General features: G+C 32.5%; 1 protein-coding gene across 1 annotated transcript in view; it reads right to left on the bottom strand.

Annotated features, from left to right (window-relative positions):
* The window catches only part of LOC131841752 (desert hedgehog protein A), a 43,596-nt gene extending 18,942 nt beyond the window's left edge, over nt 1–24,654 (bottom strand). Inside the window, exon 1 of the mRNA XM_059190075.1 lies at nt 24,170–24,654. Coding sequence (XP_059046058.1) covers nt 24,170–24,631 — 462 coding nt within the window. The 5' untranslated portion in view covers nt 24,632–24,654. The remainder of the gene's footprint in view (nt 1–24,169) is intronic.
* Between the last annotated feature and the right edge of the window lie 1,040 nt (nt 24,655–25,694).

Below are 25,694 nucleotides of genomic sequence, written 5' to 3'. Positions count from 1 at the left end.
TTTGTTCAATACCGATCATGTTTATTTAAACAAAACATAACAGGCATTCATTGTAAAACTTATTTATATAATCAATTTGTCAAATTAAACAAATTTACATTTTTATTAGGTATAAGGTCAATTCACATATTTAATAGGTTGCAATTTTCATAAGACCCATATTAAATTGGTTTGCTAGTCCTTGATAGTAATTATATGCATACGTAGGTAGAGAAAACATTGTTCTCACAGTATTAGTTTATAATAAAAGTTAAATAAGTACATATACATATAAACTATGAGATTTATGGTTTAGACTAATAAATATAATTTGTCATTATTTAATAAATATATACTAAATAAATCAACAAATTTAATACTTGAATAAGTAAAATAACAGAAAATTAAAATTAAGCTGGTCTTATTACTTGAATGCTTAGTTCTCTATCTGCAGCCCTATGGAACTGACACTTTTTACTAAACAACATTTCGCACAGGCTGTAAATATTAATGGCGTATAGTGCTAATTTACTACGTCAACCCTCGTTGAGTTGATAACTGCTCTTGATCGATTTGCATCCATAATTACGTCACTTTTAGCGAGCAGGTGATGAAAACGCGACAAGTGCGTGATTGCAGCAGGCAATGCGCCGCCCATACCGACGCGGCCGGATGAAAGCCTGCTTGGACAGCTTCTACACTGTTTACACTATATAATAATGATCTTTATAACTACCTGGTAAGCACTTTATACATTCATTTATTTTTATATGTGTTAATTGGTAACAGCAAAAAATTAGCGTGAAACCTATTACATGCACAGCATTTTTAAGTATCAACCAGAGTAGGGTTTTCTTTATTTAAGAGCACTTTTCAATAGTATTTATTTTTTTATTATCACATTCGGATCTTCAATAAAGAATAATGGGAAGTCGGTTCTTTTTTGAACAAAAAATATAAAAGCTTACAAACATATAAAGATTTTTCCAAAGTCAAATTATAGATATAAAATTTAATAACTGAGAATATCTGATAGATACATCTAAACTGTGTGTCTATCTGATAGATACATCTAAACTGTGTAAGAGAGGCTGTCGCATCGAATTTTGTACGACTCAATGAGCGCACACTGATCGCGCCGCGCTCCACGCCACTCTCGGTAAGGTCTGCCACTACGCTTCACACCTAACAAACTATTCTCATCAAGATTCCCATCTTCAAAGAAAGATAAACTATCTTTGTTACGCCATTGACATGTAATCGCCGCTTTCATTGTTTATCCCCGTCCCGAAGAGAAGTGATCACCACACGTGGGTGTAAAATCAATAGTCGCACACGTATCACACTATACGTCCTCTTTTGCTGACGGTCCCAAAGAGCCTCTTGATAATATTTTATAAGACAAATAACCCGATAAAGATGTTTTGACGTGAACCCGTGTTCATCGTTCACACTAAAATGCATCCAGTGAACACGTATAATAAAATATTTATTTACAATTTTGTGATTTCGTTTAGAAAAGGAATAAACCGCTCTAATATAGTGTCAACTTTATTGGTGGCGAGCGAAGCGTTAAGGCGATCGGTCGAATATTTAATACGTTGACAGGACTTACGCGGTGGACACTACGTAGATCCATTAGCATTGTTTTAAAGGATTAGAGCGGCGTTTACGAGACAGAGATGCATTGTGGGCGACGAGACGCGACGTGTCGTTTGACAGGCATATTTTTATGACACATGTCCCCTTTACTTTTTAAATAATCAGTGTGAAACGACTACTGTGTCGAAAACCGTCGATAAGCTGGACATGCCATTGTTTATTTTAAAGTTTTTATAAACACTTTTGACCTGACACACTGTTATCAGAACTTAATTGTTTCATACGTGATCTTTATGTTGTGTTACATTACCATATTTAATATTGTATCTATCACACCTGCACCGGGAAGTCATGCATATATAAATAGAACAGAAATTAGAGTAGATTGAATAAATTATTTCTATTCTAATTAGTTATGTGGTATAACTTAATATTTATACTAATATTACAATGATATCATAAATTGACAAACTCATTGACAATATAATACAAATATAAACTACAGAATAGTTGCTTTGAAATTTTGCTTTGACCACTATCGTATCTAATTCTCGTCCTCCATGGTAGGTTTCACCTTACACAAAAGGTTCAACGTTTTCAAATTATTTTCGATGCCCAAATATAAACTGATACGACCCGTAATTTGAAGAATTACCTGATGACAGCTTTTTTTTAATAAACTGTGAGATCCACGTGTATGACGAGTTTTAGAGCCACCGAATTTTGAACTTTGTTTCGGAGCAATATTAAAGGTTGAAATATACCTGGATATATTTTAAAGAACAGCAAAATATTGGTTTACAATCCATTTCATTTCCAATCTATCGAGATTTTATCAGATGAATCAGAACTTGACATGGATGATGACAATCACATCGTGGTCAATTCCACTTCAGTACTTTATAGGAATTTAGCAACACTAATGTGACTAGAAATACGTTTCTATTTTTTTGCAATTATAAGCAGACTCTTAATATTAGGAACGTCTTTTTTTTTAAACATTGGGTTACATTATTGAAGTTTATAAATATTCTTTCTTTTTGAATATTCTAATATTTTCAAAAACGTATTCGTATGAAAACTTCAATAATGTAACCCAATGTTTCAAGAAAAATATGTCAAAAATTCTGCAGGAATGATTGTCAATGTGATATCATAAATATCACATTGACAATGGACATAGAAGAATGTACATATATGTGTTTGTTTGATAAAATTTATAATTTGACGTTTTTGTTAATACCCTGAATAATTGAAGTCTTATTAGCGGTACGTTAGTTTTTACTAAACTAGTATTTTGAATCACGATAAACTTTTTTTGAGCAAAGGATTGTCAACCAAAAGCTCAGGCCTTACGTTTCTTTACATCAATGGTATGTAAATAATTCTAATGTCGTAAAAATTCTAAGTGCAGTCCATCAGGTGGAAGGGCAGTAGATTATTTATGCTATTCATCTGAGAACAATGCTTAAACCGGTCAAGCATCAGTCAAACTCTATTGTTAGTCAACCACAAAGGGCCAGTTTAAACTTACGACATTAAAGCTAAATTTAATAATGTGTCAAACTCTGTCAGGGATAAATAACTGCTGAAAAAGCTAAGTTACCACAAAAATACGAATTGAACAATATTTATATAATTATTAGGTTTATGCCTAATAGATTATGGCAATAAACATCATAATTATGTAGTGATACAGATACGTACTACCTATAATTTCTTTACAGTAATATTAGTCACTTACTAAATAAGGAAAATTATGTGTGTTTAGTAAAGCTATGTAATATTATATTATCTGTGGTAAAGCTAAACTGATGTCGTAACCTTGTCGTAACACCATAGCTTCTTTTTGTTTTGAGTTAAAATAGGCACAACAGATATTTTTTTTTGGAATTAGAAGAGAATCGATATGTACATAGGTAGTCCAATTGTTAATCGTTTGCTTACTTGAGAATCCTATTATATGCTATAGTTTGAACATTATAGCCTAGATACAAAACTGAGTAGCAACTGTTATAGTACCATTAATAATTGTATGTATTAATTAATTATAAAAAAAATGCTTATACCTATTTTATACCTATAATATTTTAATACTTTTTTAAGTTTATGTATTTGCAAATGTTTGTGCTAAGCTCTAAATAAATAAATATCAAACATATAACATCACTAATGGATACACGACATAAATAATAAAAAAATAAAAAATGTGTAATAATAAATGTGTTAAGGCGATTACAGTCATTGTTGACTCTTTAACGGTAGTCACAATTCACGGACGCGACGAGCTTGCAAATAACTCGGCGCGATCAAAAGCAACGGTTTGAAATTAATTATCAATTTGTCGTGGGTGCCAGGACGACATAAATCGATCGGGGGTATCTGCCTGCAGCCACATTAGCCACGCTCGAGCACCAGATAAGGATAACAAATGCCCAGTTTAAGGTTATCTGAACATCGCAGACACGAGAGAGCTTTTTGCCACCGCGTCCCTTGATTCGACCTTCTTGTCTTGTTTCCTTCGAAGTAAATCGCTTCTTCATAAATCCAACAATATTTAAAGAAGGTTAATTATTGTAGATATCATTATATCGAAATTGTAGAATAAACAACAAAAGTTTAAGTTTCAATATAATATAGCACCCTATAATATAACTACAATATAAAAAAACACCTATATTATTGGACTGGAAAATAGAACGTTCTCTTGTGAAGGATCTTTTTATGTTTAGAACAGAAAAATATGGATTTTTCAGGTTTCTAAAGACTTACCAGAACCGGAATCAAAGCAACTGAAAATGTAAAAATAAAAGCTTTTTACTAAATATATTTTTAATTTTGATAATTAATTACATTGAACCTAATATCTTTAAAAATCTAAAATATTATATGATAGACATATCTATCAATATGTTCTCTACGGCTCAGGCATCGCTCTTAAAATAAACAATGAATGCAGTTATTCGTATTATTTAATAACAATTGTTTTCTTTATTTTTTTTTAATAGTGCTCTTTACACAGTATATAATAATAGGCCAACAGATGTTGATAATAAAAGACGTAAGTATTCTTTAGTACAAGGTTTCAGAGCCCTTTATATATTATAAATGAGCAGGTAGTTATTTACTGACACATTCAAATTAGTAGGTACCCAATCAAAAGAACACTCGGTCGAAGGAACTTACTCATATTGGATATAAAATGGACTTCGTTTACGGGCAAAGCTAGTGTATAATTATCAAGCCACGGACGCATGCGAAATTGGGGTCTCACCTCAACACGGCGGTCATAAATAAAATAAAATAAGCAGCATCGGTGGGAGGAACATCGCGCTAATGAATAACCCGGTATAAAGCGGACCCTGGAGCACAGCGGGGCTTCCACATCTATCAGATCAAAACTGAACATACATTTAGCACAGTATTTATCTATTACATACCTATTTTTTCCACTACACTGTAAGTAGGTAGATTACCGATTTCGGATACTGAAATGTTTTTTATATGTCAGGTAAATATGCGAGTAAGTGATTCTTGCGATATCTCCATATATGTATGTTGCCATATGGGATAATTTGACTCTCACAAGTCAAAGCGGTAAATCTTTACATAGTATAAAAAAAAAGTCGTTTCCGCTGTCCATTCGGTTAGATCTTTTAAACTTCGCAACAGATTGTAATGCAATTTTTAGCAATAGCTAAAATAATTCAATAGGAAAGTTTATATGTATAATATATACATGTACTCGTACACCTGTGCGAAGCCGGGTGGCTGGATAGATACACCGTTCCCGCATCATCATTCCCGATCACAATTTGCTTATGACACACAAATACACTATAACTATCAAAAATATGTATGGATATACAAAACTAACCATCTAAAGTTCAGATCGTATAGTCCTAACTTTTTCATATACATTGGCTAAAATTAACACGCTACAATATATTTACGATGAAACACTAAACGTAACTATTAGTTTATCAGGAATAAAATTTATAATCGTATGAATAAAATTTATAATATCTATCAAAAATTACCTATTGACTAAAGAAATATTACTCTTTACTTACTGCTCAATTTGTAGACATATATTCACCAATTTATCACTCATAACGCTTCATTTAGATTTATCATCCAAATGATCGCTTTACACAATTGTAAATAAATGTTAAAAGTTACCTAACACGAAGTTCCAATTTGAATATGAATAGTTAGGCGCCATGTAGGCAGGTACATGAAAAAACCGGCCCCAAATAATAATGTAGACAAATGTTCTCCTTCGCCAACACAATAAGCGACCTCTATGCGATCAATTCAGGTGAAATGTCATATAATTACACGAACTGACTGTTCCTAAACTCCTCGTTGGAGAATCATACAATTGTTTCACTCGAGCTATGAGTTTTGAGAAATACCTACCTACTGTGTGTAAATGTATGACACAGATTTGAAGCTTGTTTTACCAAGCAGTCGCCATAGGAGTCGCAAACAAATGCTAATGTACCCCACAGCCACAATAAGCAGATCAATGAACATCTTGAACTTTTAGCAAATGCAGCTGTTCAGCTACCTGAGAAGCTGAGAAGGACAATTATGATCACAATTCTCCAACATCAATAAGTCCTAAACCCTCGATTAATTACGTCATGTTATTAAAAAATCGTAACAATTTTATATTCTCCCCGTTTTAATGTGTACATATTGACATATTAAAAAAAAACAATTTAAAGAATATAAATATACAATTTAAAATTGAATCCAATGAAGTCTAAAATTTATTCAGTCTTTAGGTATTTTCTCAAACGGTTTTGAAATAGTACCCCAAGAATGTGTTGCTTCTCGTTGGCCCGCTGGCAGTCTCGCAGGTAGGTAGGATCGGGAAGCAGCTATTATTTAAATTAATTGGACATAAAATGACAACCGCCGAATACACGAGCTTGTCGTCTAATCGCACGACAACGTCAATACTGTCGCATGCAGCCATTCTGTGACCGAATTCATTCATGCGACTATGATAATTAATGGAAAAATAAGGCTGGTTACTTCAAACACGAGGCTTGCATTAATATTCAATTTAAACAGGGTTATTTATAATTTATGCAAAAAATAGTGAATTATTAAACCAATGTGATATGACGATATATCGGTTTTATTAATATTAAATGTCACACAAAGTATATAATTTGAAGGATTAGAGTTGCTATTTTACAGAAGAGTCGCGACCGCGCGACCATGCACCCAGGTCCCGCCACGCGATCTTTATCGGTCGCCGCGCGTCGCCCGTGTCGACTTCGCAATGCCATCTTTTGTGTTCCGACACGATAATTTATTGCTAACAAACACTGCGTTTACAAACTGACTGAGATAACGAGCGAGAGATTCAAATATAATTCGACTACGCTCCGTATTTTTTATTGTAATAATATATAAAAAACTAAATTATAGTATACCACATACATGTTGCGTTTTTGTCTTATTATTTAATTTGTAAAAAATATATAAATTAGTTTTTTTTAATTGATTATCGAATTATTTTATAAATAATGTATACTAGCAATAAAATTTACCTTTAATGAAGATGTTGCAGGTGGCGAAATATAATGTTCTAAGTTTCATCATATTTAAGATGCAGTAATGCATCTTGGTTACCTAACAATAATATAATAGAGAATAATATAAAGTGCGAAATACTAACATTTATGGCATGTAAATACCTACATACGTAATTACATATATCGCAAATATATGGTTTTATGATAATACTAATTAGGTATTTGTAAGTTTTAACATTTACATAATAATCTTATTCATATTAAAATATTAATATACCTAGGTGCAAAAAATGTACAGATTTTATATTGAACCAAATGTCACTATGGTGTTAAATTTGACAAAATACTGAGTCTATGAAAACCTTAATCATTTTCTAGATGATAAATACCTATGCATTGTAAATAAACTGGATTAAAAAAAAAGTAATTCAATTGAGTTTTTTGCCAGTTCTTCTCAATTGGGTCTATATACCGAACTGGACGGTAGGGAAAAAAATTATAATGTAAAAACTCTTCATAAGCGGCTAAAATGTCCTACATGGATAAATGATTTTTGAATTTGAATTTGATGTGTTGTACTTAATCATACAGGTATGTATTCATCAATATGCCTAGCTAAATTTTAACAATATAATAAAAGATTTATGATTAGCAACCAGAAACCAAAAAAGCGTCAACTTCTATAATTGTTACATTGATTATACTTACGTTAAACGTAGCTTCATATTAAATAAACTGTAATATTTGTTTATTTTATTTAGAATAATGTTCTTGAATGTTATATGCCGGAAATTTCATGTATTTTATTAACAAATGTCGCAAAGCGCACAATGCCGGGACATTGGCAGATATCTGCGAGCGTATTTCAGTTCAACGCATCCAGCATTTTAATAGTTACGACGGGTGCGCCCGCTGTTGTATTAAAACAATGACCAATAACTCTGTATTTATGTCTCATAGGGCAGCAAAAGTATTTTCTTCCCGAGCCAGCTTATCTGTGTTGCTATTAGGCGCCGTTATACACAGGTATTAAATTAATGGAAAACCCGTGAGACTAACGTTTAAACGCATCTTCTAATTCCTGTTTATCTTAACTATTTGTTAATGATACATTTTTATAAAAGTATACCGCCAACAAATTGTCATAGGATGAATTCACAGCTGAATCTACTTATGTTATTTATGAATCGATTGTATCATTCGCAAAGACGGAAGGAACTTTCCCGCGACAGTTTATATAACAATAAAATAAAATCACGACTGTGGCACGGCTGTGCCTTATCAAGGCACGAACTCAATCGGTCATAGTCAAAATAACGACGGTAACACACCACCTCGAAACAATTATAGCCATTAGTTTATTAATCACAGGTAACACCAAGCATTGTTCTACTATGGACAATCGTTGCTAGACCAAATAATGTGGACTGCATTTAATATTATTGAAAAAAATTAACACAATGCATATTATATTTCAGAAATCTACAGCGTGTGTTATTGAAATATATATATAATAGACGTAATGATATATAAATGTATTCTAGATAACTAAATGCTCATTATATAATGGGAACAATTCCCGAATATTATGATTTTATTACTTACATGAGTGCATTATCTATAAAGGTTTTTAGAACTACGTGAGTAAGAAAATAAAAATTCGTCTCAATTTCATATTTGACTATATTAATATTATAATTCAATATACATATGCGTTCATATTATAAATGGGTATAATGTATCAACATAACACCCTTGATGTTTAATATCATTGAAATGATAACAACATAACGTGGTTGGCAGGGAGTAGGTAAGTGGGATGTAAAAACAAGCCGCGTGAGAACAAATTGTATGCGGTTGTGCCTTCACATTGGCAGATCGTAACTGCATTCCTATAAATATCACAAAACAAAATAATGTAATACATATGTCAATCAGCCTTACATGTATCGTACTAAATAAAAGAGTTCATTGTTAAATATTTCAGTTTAATAATTATTAATACGTATATAAATATAAAATATAACAATATATAGAATATCAGTTAGGATATAAAATTACAGTAGTGGCACATAATATACTTTTTTTACAGCCACTAGACCAAGACTAGACTAAGACTAGATCAAAGACCTAGTTGATAATGGAATTGTGCACCAAACAACGATGAAGGTACGATGGCGGGGCACCAATGGAGTATGATAGAATCAGATGGAAAGCAATCTGACATGGTATGTATACTATTAGCAATGGACTGAACTGAACTGAACTGAACGAGAGCAATAACTCTTTCAACTCCTAATCCCTCTCTTATTTGATGTACTTCATCTAAAAGTCATAACATACAAATAAATAAGCACTATAGTGGTTGTTGTATTTGTTACCAGTTGTTTGAGAATATTGGTTGGTCGTAAAGAGGAATTGCAATGCATGAATACAAACCAATATGAACAATAATGCTATAAAGAAAACCAATTATATGCTTATGGAAAGATTTTAACAACAGCACTTGAAATAGCACTCCACTTAAAAAATATAAATGTTTAATCGAAAAGGTTAGGTCAAAGCATAGTAAAGTAATATCTGTTAATCAATATTATACATATATACAACTCTGCTTATTTCATTATATTATGAATAAACTCTTTATGTACCCAATTACAATGGCTTGATGCTATGGCCCCTTAATGGCAAACCGACATTAAGCACCATAATCAACAGTACTATAGACATGACGTAATCATGTGCCGCCCGTGAAACAACATATGCGTTATCATTTCAGAAGACTAAAATATCATTCCTTTATGCTGTAATTTCACTTAAATTGACCTTAAATTGAAAAACAACTTACAAACTTCAGAGTATTTTATCAGAACCTGCAACAAAACAATCGGTATTAATTTATAAATTTGTAGATTAAAGTAGGTAAGATTTGTTTTTATAGTAATTTAAAGTTTAGAAGTTATGTAATTGATTAAGAAGACAACACGGAGCTAACATGCTCGCTATTGTGCTAAGCTCCTAAATAAATAAAGAGAAAAAAAAAACTTACAAAGTGACTGAGGTACGCACGACGTTCGTTTTTCACAAAGGCTTCCTCGGTAAAAGTAACAATAACAATTGGAATTTTTCCAATTTATTATGATTATTTACATATGTACATACGAATAGCGTACATAATGCTCTCCTTGTACTTGATAATGACTTGACTCTCTACGCTAAGGGACATACGCTCGCCATTCATGTACCGGCTACGATGTGATTTAGCGTTTACTATTACGATTAAATGTTATGACTTACTCACATCATAAACAAAGTTACACCTACTTTAGTAATATTTAATAGTTCTTTTTATGTAATTGGAAAGTCAGACAAGTTGGCGACCCAACTGATAGTAAGTAACCGTCGCCTATATACAGGAACATACGGACATCAAGTTATCGTATGACATTCGCGATACCATTTATGCGTTGTCAGTCCAAAGGACTAAGATATAAGTTACTTATCTCGTAATTTTATTCTATAATTTGCACCGTACAACCAAAGCAAGCTGCTTGACCCCTAAATTACGTGAGACTGAAAAAACTATATATAATATATATAAAACCATATGAAGTGTAAGTATACCTCAAGTCTATAAAAATTATCGTTCCATGTTACCAAGTTCCAAATTTCACAAACTAGAAAACGGTCAGATATATGGGTATATAATGAAGATACTTATATTTCTACAAATCAGCGTAAGTAATAAAGTAAACAAATGAATTCCAACTGACGCCCACGCACTGCGCACGATTAGCTACTATCTACATCATGAACTGAACTCGAAATTAAATTTAATCGCCAATGTAATTAGACGGTATTACCTGCGAATACAGATTCGTGTAGAAAACAAAATTTATTTACATTTCGGGTTATTTTCTAGCCCTGAATTCGGCTCTGTAGTACCCAATTCACTTCCGCATTTGGGCTTAAAGCTTACAGAAAGTTGATGTCGTAAAAAGTATCAATACCTTAATAATAAATAACATAACATATGTTATATTTTATTACTGAAAGGAATTTTCTATCAAGAAACTACCCCTATATCAGTTTAGTTTAAAAATATATATATTTATAAAATTGAGGATACGGTATTAGTTAGAGATAGGTGAGTAGTGAATTTAATATAAGTGAATCTAAACTAACCATTTATAGTATTATTGTATACTTAACATATTAAGCACTTTTAATGAAATGTCTTTAATTATTATATTAATCTATTTTCAAATTTCAATAATTCACACATAAGTGAAGAATTTGTTATTTTTCCAATTTCCAAATTCTTAAGTATTAAAACTGTGATTCATAACCGTTAACGCTCGATGGTTAATGTAGTATTATCAACAGACTCGTTCATATTCGCACATTCCCGCAAATTGACTTAAGCAACATACACAAGAATGCACTTTACCTTCCGGCGAGAACTCAATCGGTAATTTTTTATATGTTTACCAACGGACCACCGATATACATGACACTCGACATGCGGAGATTAATTTCTGAGGTGGCAGATTGTCACAATAATTTATGATCGGCCATTGTCTCGTGAGTGACGTCATTCATGGCGATGCTATTGCCATCCGATCCGATTAAATTATGTGTCGTCTTTTTTGTAATATCTTTTTTGGAATAAATTGTTAAACAAGTCTCTAAAATATAATTAATATGTCAAATAATTTAATTTGTTCAACACGACATACTATCTAATATAATTATGTTATCCATCTATTCCATTCTAGTCATTCATTATCATTGCAATGACAATTAGAAATTACCACGTATGTAGTAGCAATACAATTAAGAAATATCTAATGAAATAATATATGTACATACTTATATGTATCCTATATGTATAATATTAATTGATTATGCAAAAAAGACAAACACATAATAAAGAATTATCTAGATATATCTCTGTTGATTTATTTATTAATTAAATATTCTAACTAAAATTTAAATTTGACATATTTACCTAACCTGGCCATAGAGTATGTAAAAGTGTGCACTGAGATATACTTATGTTTCTGTCCGCAATACCGCAGTCCAGGCTAAGTCACCTCTGGAGCCATTTCCAATGCAATTATTATCTCACACTAACACAATCAAAAAGCTTTAATGGGCGTTAAATCGTTCTTTAAACGAACCTATAAAGCAGATGTAAGGCGGCTATAAAATCGTTAATGTACTTTTTGAAATTGTCATTGAAATTACTTTCCATATTGATTCCACGTGGGAATATATGTACATATATACGATATATTTAATATACAACAAAGTTTCACTTAACCCTTATGGTAATTTTAATCATTACGTGTCTACCACAAAAGTCAAATATTTTACGACAAATCGGTGACAGTGACAACAGTCGCAAAATAGTAAGTGCAAAAATATTGACTAGATGGACCGAAGATATATATATCTCCCTAACTGAAAACGAAAAGCTGAATATCGTGCTCAATTGACTATCATAAGAAGAACAATTTAATGTTCTGACTATAATGGTACTGATCGTAATACAATCAGTTCTTTTGTATTCTTGGTATCTTGTAGGTAGGAAGTACATTACATTCCTTTTGAACACATAGCAATATTCTTCTGTTATATAATGCCTAATAGTAAATTTTATTTCCAAGCTCTTAAAATCCTAGTATACTAGATGTCGTATGTCATTTGTTTATATACACATAGTGCGGCAAGTTGAATAGTCATATTTAAGCGTTAACTATGCATGTCTTTTAGAGAGCTGTCAGTGCAACAAAGGATTGTCCGCCAGAACACCGCTGGGTGGAGCTAATAAACTATTTGAGCAGAGGCCTCGTGTTGACACTGGCGTTTCACACCTGAACAATGCTCCTCGTTTGCATTAATGTAAATTAGGTTAGGCCGCCCGCCGCCGCGCCTACATTCAATTACACGAACCCTATAGTAGTCCATATGTGCACATATAAACCCATCTAATAATGCGCTCGCTGCGGAACGACTTCCAGGCTGTCTTTGGAAGAAATATTGATGCAATCGCATACCGTAAATAGATTTAAAGCTATATTTACAATCCTTTTACAAGACATCTTAGTATAATCGTATATATAAAAAAATAATTTATAATTAATTAATTGTATTTGAAAATAATTGCTTCTACCTTTACACATTTTAAACTAAGATTTATCAATTTTTATAAGATACTCGCAAAGACTTAACTTTGCATGAATAATTTTTCAATACAAATAAAAATCTACGATTATAAAGTTAATGTAGTAAAACAATATTGGAACATTAATATTGAATTATAAATAGGTTGGGGCAGCATTCGAGGTCGGGTGCGGTGTCAAAGACTGCGGGTTTGTTCTTTATCCGTCAGCACTTACGCCAGATCGCGTAAACACCGGCGCTGGTGCTCGCACCGCCATACTTCACAAAGCAATTTTGCGTTTTACAGTTGAGATCTTTACATCAATTATTCTCACACTTTTAATTTAGGGCATATTTTTGTGTTGATTTTTAAGATTCATAGAAACAGTCATGGAAATATATATAGGTATATAATATATATGTTAGGTATATAACAAGCATTTTATTTGAGTGCAAAAACTAAATCAATCGGATGTGCCATTAACATTTCCGAATGTCACAAATCACACCACCAAAATGCGAGATCTCATAAACGAAAAAAGATCAATGTTGGGAATGATTTTTTTTTATCGTGAAGCGGCTGAGTCGCACGCGCGGCTCGATTGTGGCTGTGTGGTCCTCGCTAGCCACTTTGTAAATAGCGCGGTTTACCTTTTTCAACTTTTGTGTTTTGTTACCTTTTGTGCCGTTGTAGGGCCAATATTACCATAGCTATTTAGGCTCGTCGGATAAATAAATACGCCATTTATCATGATAACTGATGCACGTGAACGTCACCGCGATACAGAATTCAGATGGGGTGAAGATTTGATCTTCAGTCCTAACAATTTTTAGTGATTTAGATCTATATTGTTTTTGTTACAATATGTATAAATAATAGATTATGTAATATTATGGGTGGTTATTGATACAGTAAAAAATACCAATAGCGTACTATAATAAAAATATTTTCTTTATAAAGTATCTTTTAAGTGAGTGGATGAAGAAATATATCCTCTTATTTAATTTAATTTATTTTACAGTTCTGTATAGGCATTACCTATCTACGTTACGCTGTGAAGGTATAGTTTATCGTGATGCACTACGGAGTACTTATATCATTCCATTTTAAAGGTAAATAAAGATACCTGTATGTGTGTGATGTTCAATGAGATTTTACTACAAATAAATTTACCGGAATGCAGGCGTCAGTCGTCGAACAAATTGTAACACAATAAATTCACTCAAACCACAGCCTCTTTCACAATATTTGTATCGGTCGTATTACGGTGCGGCAAAAAGAGCCGAAAGGGCGGCCCTCGGTGAATGAAGGGAAGGTAAATAAATATAAATAAAGGTGATGGTGGCACAGGGGTGCGGGGGATAACGGCGTCCCGCGGCGCCTGCGTGCGCGCATCTCAACCAGCCCGCTGCGGCCTTACCTCATTTAAAGACACAAGGAATATATGTGTTGAAAACTTTTTGTTTTTAAGATCAATGCATACCATAAGTCATATTTAATAAATTATGAACGGTAATACCTCCGTTCGAAACAAGTGGCCGGCTAAAGCGCACGAATGTAAATTTTCTACATTGTAAAAATCCAATTACAGACTTATTGTTCTTCATATCGAGTTGTCACACATCATTAAACTGGACCAATGAGAGTCGTAAATGTATGTCCGCAGCGATCGCTGCACTGGGAGTGTAATCTTGTTCAGCAGGACCAATTACGGGCCTGTGCCTTTGCGAGGTGCACTTTTATTGGGTGTAAGATTTAAGTGCCGATCGACACGCCGAGTACAGGCTCTGCCTGATTTTTATGAGCACTTAAATCATGTGTGTACCCCTTTACTTTATATGTCCGGCAAAAATAGAGAAAAAAATTGTTGTCATTTCCGATACGCAGCTTTCTGATCATAGAATGTAATCGAATGAATTACATGCTGTAGTGATTGACCTATTTTTCAGAATTTAACAAACTTGAAACAACAATATTTTTTAGGGTTTTTATAATTAATACATAATAGAAGTATAAGTTATTATATGTATATATATTCATTAATCTTCAGAAGTAGCAATATATGTAGGACGTCATTCATTTTACAGGATAATCTGCAATATCCATGATTGGTTATGACAGTTACCACTACCCATCGGGTGACTAAAATAATTAGATTGACGTTTTATACAATATAAATATACTTCAATATTTTAAAAACCGTCTGTTATTCTATCTTATATAAACAATCGCTATACTACACATTATTTAGGTGCCTACATATCAACATCAAAAGCATCGAATCAACATCTTACGAAAGCAAGGAAGAGTAAGTACTTACTCGTATATGTAACCATTTTAAAGCAATAAATTACTAACATCTATCAATAACGTATTAACACATCGTGAAATTCTTGAAACTAGTAAATGTTCCTACATCTACATATAAGCCATAACATAAACGTCTATATAAATTAGATATACCTAACGATGAACCTATATGTACAAATTTATTGCCGGGATTACCATGATTTAAATACGGATGTAAACATGATCACAAATGTAATCACAGATGGGTTTTTTTTAATAACGTTGCACATACCCACTGTAGTATGGATTTTGAACATTCGCAATCATAAACATTGTTTTAAACTTTTTTCACAGTTGTTTACAATTGTATTACATAAACAGGATATTTATTATGATAACATTATTTATGAGATTCTGATATTTAAAAGATGTAACAAACGTCCTGGATGTTTAGTTTGATCCTTTATATTTCGTAGTTTTAAATTTTCGTACCTATACCTATTCGTTACTTGTATATTGTTAATAGCAGATATCAATTCCAGATTTTATTCGGAAAACAACAAGAGAGTTCGGATTTCCCTGTAAATTGATCGTTAAGATTTTAAGATTCTAATTGAAAAAATACTAATTATGTCACAGAAAAAGAGTTACAAAGGTACTTGACCTTTTATACAAAGTATCATTATTTAAATTTAAATTTAGCAGTGTTTGAAATAAGAAAACACTAGAACAGACTTAAATGGACAGAGACACCATATTACATGTTGTGACTAGATATACCTACTTACGTTAATTAATAATAACTTCTAAAAAAGTACTTGGTTAATAATATTCATGAGATCATTTGCAATATCATCAGATAATAGATCAATATGACAAATTATTAGTTGTGGTTGTATTATAAAATATTGAAAATATATTCAAATATATAATACATAGTACTAGTTTCAGAATAACCTGGAATTATTGTACTGAAGCAACCATAAATAAATAAATACTTCTGATAATTCCTATGGGAAAATTCATGATGATTCATGTTGTAAACTTTGAGCAAATTCCACGATTTCGACCGCGTATATGAGTAAATATCTACCTACATTGTTTTCAGTTCCCGGGTATACTGAAAAACCGTACCTATTATTTATTTATTTCGTTTAGGGTATATGACAATATAGTTTATACATGCAAAATTATTATAGTACTAATATAAAATTATTATAGTTATAATTATAGTACTAATAGATTAATGTCAAGCCATATAGGAGTAAATAAAAACATTAAATATTAAAACTTAAAATACAGGTCATAGTAGGTATCTGTCGTTTAAAAGTTTAATAGAAAGTAATAAAATTGGTCTCATGATTTATAGTCATAGTTTTTCATAACATATTACATGTAACTGTGTACTTACAATGTTTATTAAAAATTAATAGTATAGATCACTTTTATATTTACTTTTTCAAAACAGCTAAATACAAAAATTACTAACATAAACTGACTAGAATACTACTTACTACTCACCACGATGTCCTAATTTATAAATAAATACCTATCATTTCATGAATAATTTAACCTATATCCGCTATGTTTGAATATGATCTTCAGGATTTACGGACTATGTTTTATTGATCTGTGATGATTTATATCTCATATAAACTACTATCTATAAACTATTAAATAATATATATAAATCAGTAACAACTTCGAGTATTTCATACATAGTAAAATTCATATTGATTCATAATTGTATGTTTTCGTTATTATAGTTATTTCTTTCTTTCTAAGAATAGGTTTCAGTCATTAAAGCTAGTGAAGGAGAAAAGTTTAATATACTTGGATCTTGCTGTGGCTTATTATGGCCTGTGTTGCATGGCAATGTGTAGCATTGACTGAGGTTTGACAGATAAGACGAAGATAAGAACCAACAGCTGTACCGTGACAAATATTTGCTGTAATAATAATTAAAACAAACGTTATTCTAAAACATATCTACTCAGACACGCTTTTGCGAGGGATTGTAGTTTATGTCGATAAGATAAACATATATTAGGTCGCCTGTTTGTATGTTTCAACGATTTTCATATTTGATAGGTGCAGGTGTACTTCTATATAATTATTTACATATAGATAATAAATAATTATACAAAAATACACCTGATGCTGACTATCACAAGAATATATTGAAACCGAGGAAGCGATAACTACTAACAAATATTAATATCTTTATAAACTCCACATCTCAATTGAAACTTGAAAACTTATATAAACAAATGTGGGGTATAGTATATAAAATAGATTCTGTAGTATAATGCCATTGAGTAAAAATATAATAAATATATTGTCGCATATAATAAATATATTGTCTCTCCCGGTGAAGGCAGTCGAAACTCAGTCGATTCTCTTAGCCATTCTTGATTTCAAGTCTTTTATTATATATAGACTCACATATTTAGCTTCTTGAATAAAATATTAGTTTATGTACCTACAGTTAAATAAATAAAGTAAATTTATAAAACTAAAGAAATTTAACTATCCACGTATTATATAGTATATATACGTATCCACGTATTACAACAAGCAGGCATTCAGTCTATTGAATATTTAAATATTAGAGATAAAAAAGAAAATGCAAATATCAAAATTATTTATTATATATTTATAAATCTACTATGAAAATACCATTTATCTTTAGCCAGTTAAACAGACCGCAAGAAATGTCTAGCTACGAGTTTCAGTACTCCAAGCGTCTAAGATTCTCAGCCAGATATTAACACACCGTGTTTACATATATCACCACAGATGTTTACGTTAGTCGGAGAAATGCAAATCGTTAATTCATCGCCACCTAAAGAAGCAACTATATAAAACTAACCGCAAACATGCGTAGGTTCAAAGACCTGTCAGTTAGTAGGAAGGCCTACTCTGGACTAAAATTTACTTCATTCGATCACTAAAAAGCGAATGTCTTTTCGATTCTCTTCTTCACTCACCAAATGAGTGAAAGGGATATAACCCGTACTTACTTCGAACTAATCGCAAGGAGTAAACGTAAACTCATGCCAGGATGGTATTACTAATATTATTTGAACAAGTGTTTCCGAGGCTATTTGCAAATGTTAAGAGGAATTCACATGAAATCTCAAATTTGTTATTCATAATAAAATAAAATATTCATAAAATTATGTTTTATTATTTTGAAATTTAGTTATTATACTTTATACTTACATGGATATCTTTATTACATCTATCATTATACCTACTATTTATAAATCAAAGGTTAAGGTTAAAGATAAACTACAAAAGCTAACAAAACTATAGTCACTTTATCCCTTTGTAATGAAAATACTAATTGTATTTGTAACATCAAATCCAGTTAACCATAAATACTTTAAGTTCACACTAGTTATTGTTTGCTTTATATTAAAACCATTAAATATTATGAACTAGATGTGACAACTGTAAAAACATGTTTGATGTCAGATTATCAGAGATTATGTAGATCCGCGTAAATAATCCCACCGTAAAAGTTATTTACATGAATTTAGCGACTCGTTGAGATATATCAATTCTTACTCATTACAATTTGTATGTAGATCATATAAAAAGGTTTCCCTTGTGATAGTGTACGGAAAAGTCCAATCAACAATAAACTGATGAGATAAACTATATAAACCATAACATTTAATAACTATTTAAACAAAATTTCGGATTGCGTATGCCTAACTGGCAATAAACAGGTAAGTCTCAGCATCACTGTTCTGATAAGTATGGACTTATTTTCGTTAATACTGTAAAATTCCAGGGGCTTAATTAGGTAGGTGCATCAAGTTTCAGTTGTAATCAATTTCCTATTGTTTTCTACAATTTTGCTATTATTAAACGTAATATAGGTATTAGTTCTCTTATTTTAGAACAATTGTCGTGATTAACTAGCATAATAAATACATATAATTTAATATCATGCAATTAGCTGTTGATATCAATATGCTTAGACGCCAATAATAAACACGCGGCTGTTAGGAGGTCCTTATAACATTTTACAACGTAATAAACCCACCGTAGGATTGTAGGATTAATTTGATTATGGTCAATTATTCATAAAGCGATCGGGGCTCATTCCGTTTTTTATTCTGCGCTAATAAGCCGAAAAGTATCTAATTTAAGTGGCGGTGTCTTTGCCACCAACAAATTAAATCACTTTAGCGTATCGGACAATGAAATAAAATCAATAATACCTAACAGTCGATAATTAAGTGCCATTAACACAATTTCGTCAAATAAAATGTTTGTTTAATTTGCTCACTTAAAAAATGATCGTCGGCAAAATTTTAAAGTAAACAATTTAGGACATTGAGGTTTCCATAAGCTAATAAAACATTAAACATGAACTAATCTCAGGATTACAATGGGGTTTAAAAAAGTAGATAACAAAAGTTGGTGTGGCAGCCAGGATTGCCGCGCTATCTGCCCGCGCACACCGCAGTAAAAGCTCATTGTAACTCGAGCCTCAAATACGAAATTGAATAATGCTGACCTATCCCGCGACCGCCTTGCCCATAAATCACTGAGATATTTATGTCCCTCTACCCCCGCAAGCATGCCACACCCCCTTTCTCGTCCATGACTTATTCGCGTCCAAGAATATAAAATATTAAATAAAAACATACGTAAAATGGCAAGTAATTCCGATTGGAATCGGAGGAGAGCCAGGTTAATGCGGTCGCGCACCTATTCTGTGGTTTCTACGGCTAGCCGCTTTATGCCTTCTATAATGGAAAATTTAATCCCTCCTAAAATAGCCTTAAGTATACATAACGCTAATCAAGTATTTTATTAATAACATGTACTACTACTTATACCTATATTTTTTTTATTTGATCTAATTCTAATACCAAACGATGTGTAGAGGACGTAGTACCTACCTACATATCTGACATAAATGTCACCTCTATGTATGTAGTTGTATGCAGAGTTTCATAAGTACTATATTTTTTGGTATTCTATATACATCCAAGTTTATGCTACTTACATAGATTGGAAGCTGTCAACATCAAATTACGCAATATGGGTGCAATCCAATGAAACGAACATAACTCATTTAAGTAAATTTAAAACATTTGAGCATGTAACATAACAACCGTCTCCCGTACGCATTAACTTTACTTTTATTCCTACTTATTTATGAGAAATAAATAATACTATTAGACGGAGATACCGATTCCTGATAAAAAGTGGACCCGAGTTAAAATGGGAGGCACAGTGGAGGCAGAAAGAAAGTAATGGAGGCGCATCGAACCGGTTTGGAGATTTTTACGAATGCAAGGCTGCTAGGCTCGGCTGCGGCTATGTGCTGCTCGCGGCCACGGCGCGGCAGCGGCGGCGGCGGCGGCGCGGGCACATAACATAACCAACGCGGCCGGAGGATTCGCGCCGCTCTTTCTTCCACGCACACACATGCAACTTACTGATTGTCTGTACAACCCATCTCATGCCGATTATTATCTCTATATGTACACATAACTGGATTCTACGAAGCCTTATTTACTCTATTAAAAATATTTGCTGCGCAAATCTCATTAACTATACGTGCTTCGTTATATGCAAATAAGTGTTTAAACAAGGCTCCTTTGAGAGACCGACCAACTATTTTAAGATTTAGGTTATCGGGACTAGAAATATCGTTTGCAATAGTCTGGAATCGAAGTGTATCGAGCTTGGGCTTGAATTAGAGCATAAACACCTGTCTCAATCGCTAAATCAAGTCGAATGCACCCAACAATAGGTGGACATTTTCGAAGCTATTTCAGATTGTGCGTTGATATTTACATTTCGAAATAGGTTGCAGAGAAAGTATACTTGTGGGTGAATCTTTTCAGAATTTTAGACAGATGCCTATATGTGCGTTTTTGTATATTTACATACAGAACATTATCTACATTATACTATGAATATTGTATATATACAATAAATATTGAAAAATGGCTGGAACGAATCTAATGACATTTTTACTTATATAAAATACTATATATTATGTCGGCAATAATACGTACTTTTTCTATGAGTTTACAAGATTCTCTATAAATAATACATTTCTTAAAAAAAGTAACGCCCTACACTGTAAGGCCTTCATTCCCCCATCTACCATCTAGAGTTCAGGACTTCTGGAGATATGAGCAATATCGAGCAATTTGTTCAAGATCAAAAGAAAGCAATTTCATTTAAATAATTGATATATCCTTAGTTTAGTCAAAAAATAGATAAATCTGATATATTTGATTTATTTAAAGACTTAGAATTATTCTGCCAATTTCTAGTCTATGCCTATATATTTTATATCAACAAATTTATCTAGGTACCTATTTTTTTGTAGTTATTTAAATATATTAGCATACGCAAATGTATGATGTCAGATATTGTCCTAAAAAATATGTTTTACCAGCTGTTTTCACGGCTTCGCCCACGCGAACCCGTAACTACAATTCCCGTGGGAAATTCGGAAAATCCCTTACATATGTGTATACATATATAATATGTATATATGTACATGCGTAAGCACGTCACGTCAGGTAAGTTTGTAGTAGTGAATCATCACTTGTCAATAAAATCTTTTTCTCTAAGGTTTATTTCTGAGTTGATCCTGCATACTTCAATTTTATCACAATTGGATGGTTGGTATTTGGTACTGTACCTATATAAGAATTAACTATACCTAATTGTAAAAATACTTTTAGTAGTAGAAAATAGCAATCGTATTTACGAGACTATACTGAAGCACGTGTCTTGGTAACCTACATTGCTTTCAGGTTGTATGGACAACAATGGCGAATATTTGTTTGGGTGTTTGTCAACATGCGGTTATGTTTGACAACCCATTAGAACGGTCAGGCTGCTATGTATGAACATAAGCAGTTTACGGATGTCTACTAACCTGAAATTATTATTACCTGCTGAAAATATTACGCTAAACTTTTAGTTCTAAACACGAAAATACTCAAATATATATAAGTGTATTCGTATATCATATAAAATAAATAAAACCTTCATTGATCAAATTTACAACTTTGATTTATAATTTTAAGGAACACATCATTGAAAAATGTTACTGTATTACTTATTACACTGAAACCGCTAAAACCGAAAAAGCAATAGATATCTGTATTTGTTAGTTCTCTTAACGGGTTTACTGTAAGAAAAGACAAGAATACCCATAAACCACGTGCAGTACCTAATTAATACCCTGAATAGAAAAACCAAAAATGTCTACAATAAGTGGTCAAATTCCATTAAAAAATATAGGTAACTCAAGCAACACATAAAGGCTTCTAGAAGGTCCGATCACAAAAAAAAACACGATATCCCTTTATTATTCGTTGTATAATTCTTCTTAAATTTTTAAATCTAATAAATTTATTATTTTATTAAAACAAGACAACAACACATTATCTACGATTTTATTGCAAATTAATTAAATACATTTTATTATCAAATATTTTTTTTAAATATATGCATTTAGTTGCCGACAAGTGGATTATTTTTAGATAGGTAGAGTTTATTTTAATTTCTACTCTACAGTACATACTTATTGTTTGGTGTCGACCGTATGTATAACATGAACGAGGTAACGATCTACGAATTACCTATCACCTTCTCCCAAGGCGCGCCATGAAGCAGCCGTGACTTGCGTAGGTATCTAATGTGGTCGTTATTACCTAAACGCGAGATGAGAGAAACGCCGAAAGTGACTTCAAGGAATAGTATGCAACGTGTTATACGTGCATAATAAATCCTATAATTTATATTTATCTATCGTTTTATATTAAAAAAAGTTGAAATTAAATTTTAGTATTAATTATATAACACAAATAAAAAACATGTAAACACACCTATCTATCTAATATATAACTTTAACGTCGGGTAGTGTTAGTATAGGTACTTAATGCGAAAGAATCAGTAGCCGCATAATAAACTATGTAGGTAACATTCAATTCAATTAAAATAATGGTTACTTTGTTTTCTTTGTCTGTGCTGTTATACCTAATGCAACGAACCAAAATATGCACTACAATGAGCTAACCCTCAACAATAAGTTTCCCGTAAGTTGTATTTAACTTTTTACAAAGCACTGTGAGTGACGGCGCATGACACTGAATGCCTTCGACACCAACTTTTATGATAGCCATATATTTACCGAAACTGGCATCAAAATTGAAAAGAATTCATCATTCATCCATTAGTTACAGCGTCAAAATATTTATTGACAAAGCCTGTGTAATTGCAGTGCTACATTCGGAAACACTCGCTACGAAGCTACCGTAACGCCCGCAATTTGTTTCCATTGTTCTACGAACGTAATGTTTATTTACAGCGATTGTCCCTAGCCGCGCACTGAGCTGTTTTCATAACAGAAGTTTCATGAAACCATTGTTTCGGAGACAACTTAGAGCTATAACGGGGTTGCCTTATGCACTTCTCGGATAACATAGGAAACTTCAGTTGAATATAATCAGTCTGCCGTCGGCCCAACATCTTGAGTAAGTAGGTGAGTCGGGGTGAAACACTGGTAAAACACACTCACCTGTGTCATCAGGCGATCAGCACCGGTACCCTCGTCATCCTTGAAGTCGATGTCCGGGTTATAATTAGGCACTAAGTCTTTGAACTTCTCGTCGTGTCTGGTGATGCGGCCCTCCGAAGGGCCGCTGGCCATTCTGTTGTTTTCACTGGTGTTGGGATCGTGCTGGCCGTTGACGAAGGGATCGACACGTCGCATCGGGGGGCGGCTATTGAAGCCACGGCCGGGGCCACATGCCGCCGCCGCGCCCAGCCACAGTAGCACCACCGACAGCCTCATCTCGTAGTCATCACTGAACGCGCGCTCGACGCACGACCAACGCGCGCCGCGACTTAAGCGACACTGAGAGCCGACTCCGAAGCCCGGTGCGATCGTCGGATCACCACCGGGTTCGAAGCCTGCATCCCTTACGTACCGCCGCCACCGTATCATCGCGCATCGCACAACCATGCAGTTTATTCGCATCAACCGAAAATCTCTTGGGATTCCGGAGCATTTATAATGCTCCGGAATCATAAAAATATTATTAATGAAATTTAACTATCCTGTTTGTTGTATCTTCTTTACTTTCACTATAATACAACATGTATAGTATTCATATATACATGAATTTCTTATTTTTTACTCTTAAAATAACACAATTAACTGTTATATTTATTTATTATTATATTTAAAGCTAGCTGTGCCTGCGACTTCGTCCGCGTGGAATTTAACTTTATTTTTCTAAAATAAAAGTAGCCTAAGTTACTCCTTATTACATCAGCAACCTGCTAAAAATTAGTCCCGTTAAAATCAGTCCAGCCATTTCAGAGATTAGCCGGAACAAACAGATAGACAAAAATTGTAAAAAAAAATATTTTCTGTACCTATATACCGTATTTATATTCATATGAATGTAGTAAAAAATGCTTATTTAAATGTTACAGACACTCCAATTTTATTTATATGTAAGTATAAATATGATTGCTTTCTTTGTAGAAGGCTTTTCTTTATGAAAACGGTTTTTGAATTAATAAATGAATAAATTAAAAAATGAATATGTCTAATCATTATATTTAATGTCAATTAATCAAAACTATGATACTTTCCCATATGTCTGTAAACCATACTGTGGCCATTGTTACCCTACTCGTGATAACAGAAACTCTTTGCAGTTACATATACCTAGTAACTGTACAGAGTTTCTGCGCGTGCTGCATATAGCGCGGTATAGATGCGTACGCCGCGATATCATAAACAAACAAAAATTCTAGCATTAATTAGTCCCCTAACAATATTTTTCCCATAATAACATATCTTTCATAAACTTATAAACAGCGATCAATTAGTAGATACATTTACAATCCTAAGAACAAATTATAGTTATTGTATTAAGTTATAATCTATAGTATAAACATTGTTTATAATAGCAATGTAGTCGGTTTATAATTTCAAAATTAAACATAAATATAGAGATGACTAAAAGAATTAAAATTTCCAAAACACGGTGTAGCATTACATAAATACGTACTACCGAATTAATGTTTTC

This window comes from Achroia grisella, unplaced genomic scaffold (genome assembly GCF_030625045.1).
Source record: "Achroia grisella isolate CSIRO2021 unplaced genomic scaffold, CSIRO_AGI_Agris_v1 utg1920, whole genome shotgun sequence".
Taxonomy (NCBI): Eukaryota; Metazoa; Arthropoda; class Insecta; order Lepidoptera; family Pyralidae; genus Achroia; species Achroia grisella.
This window is presented reverse-complemented; position numbering and strand designations above follow the sequence as displayed.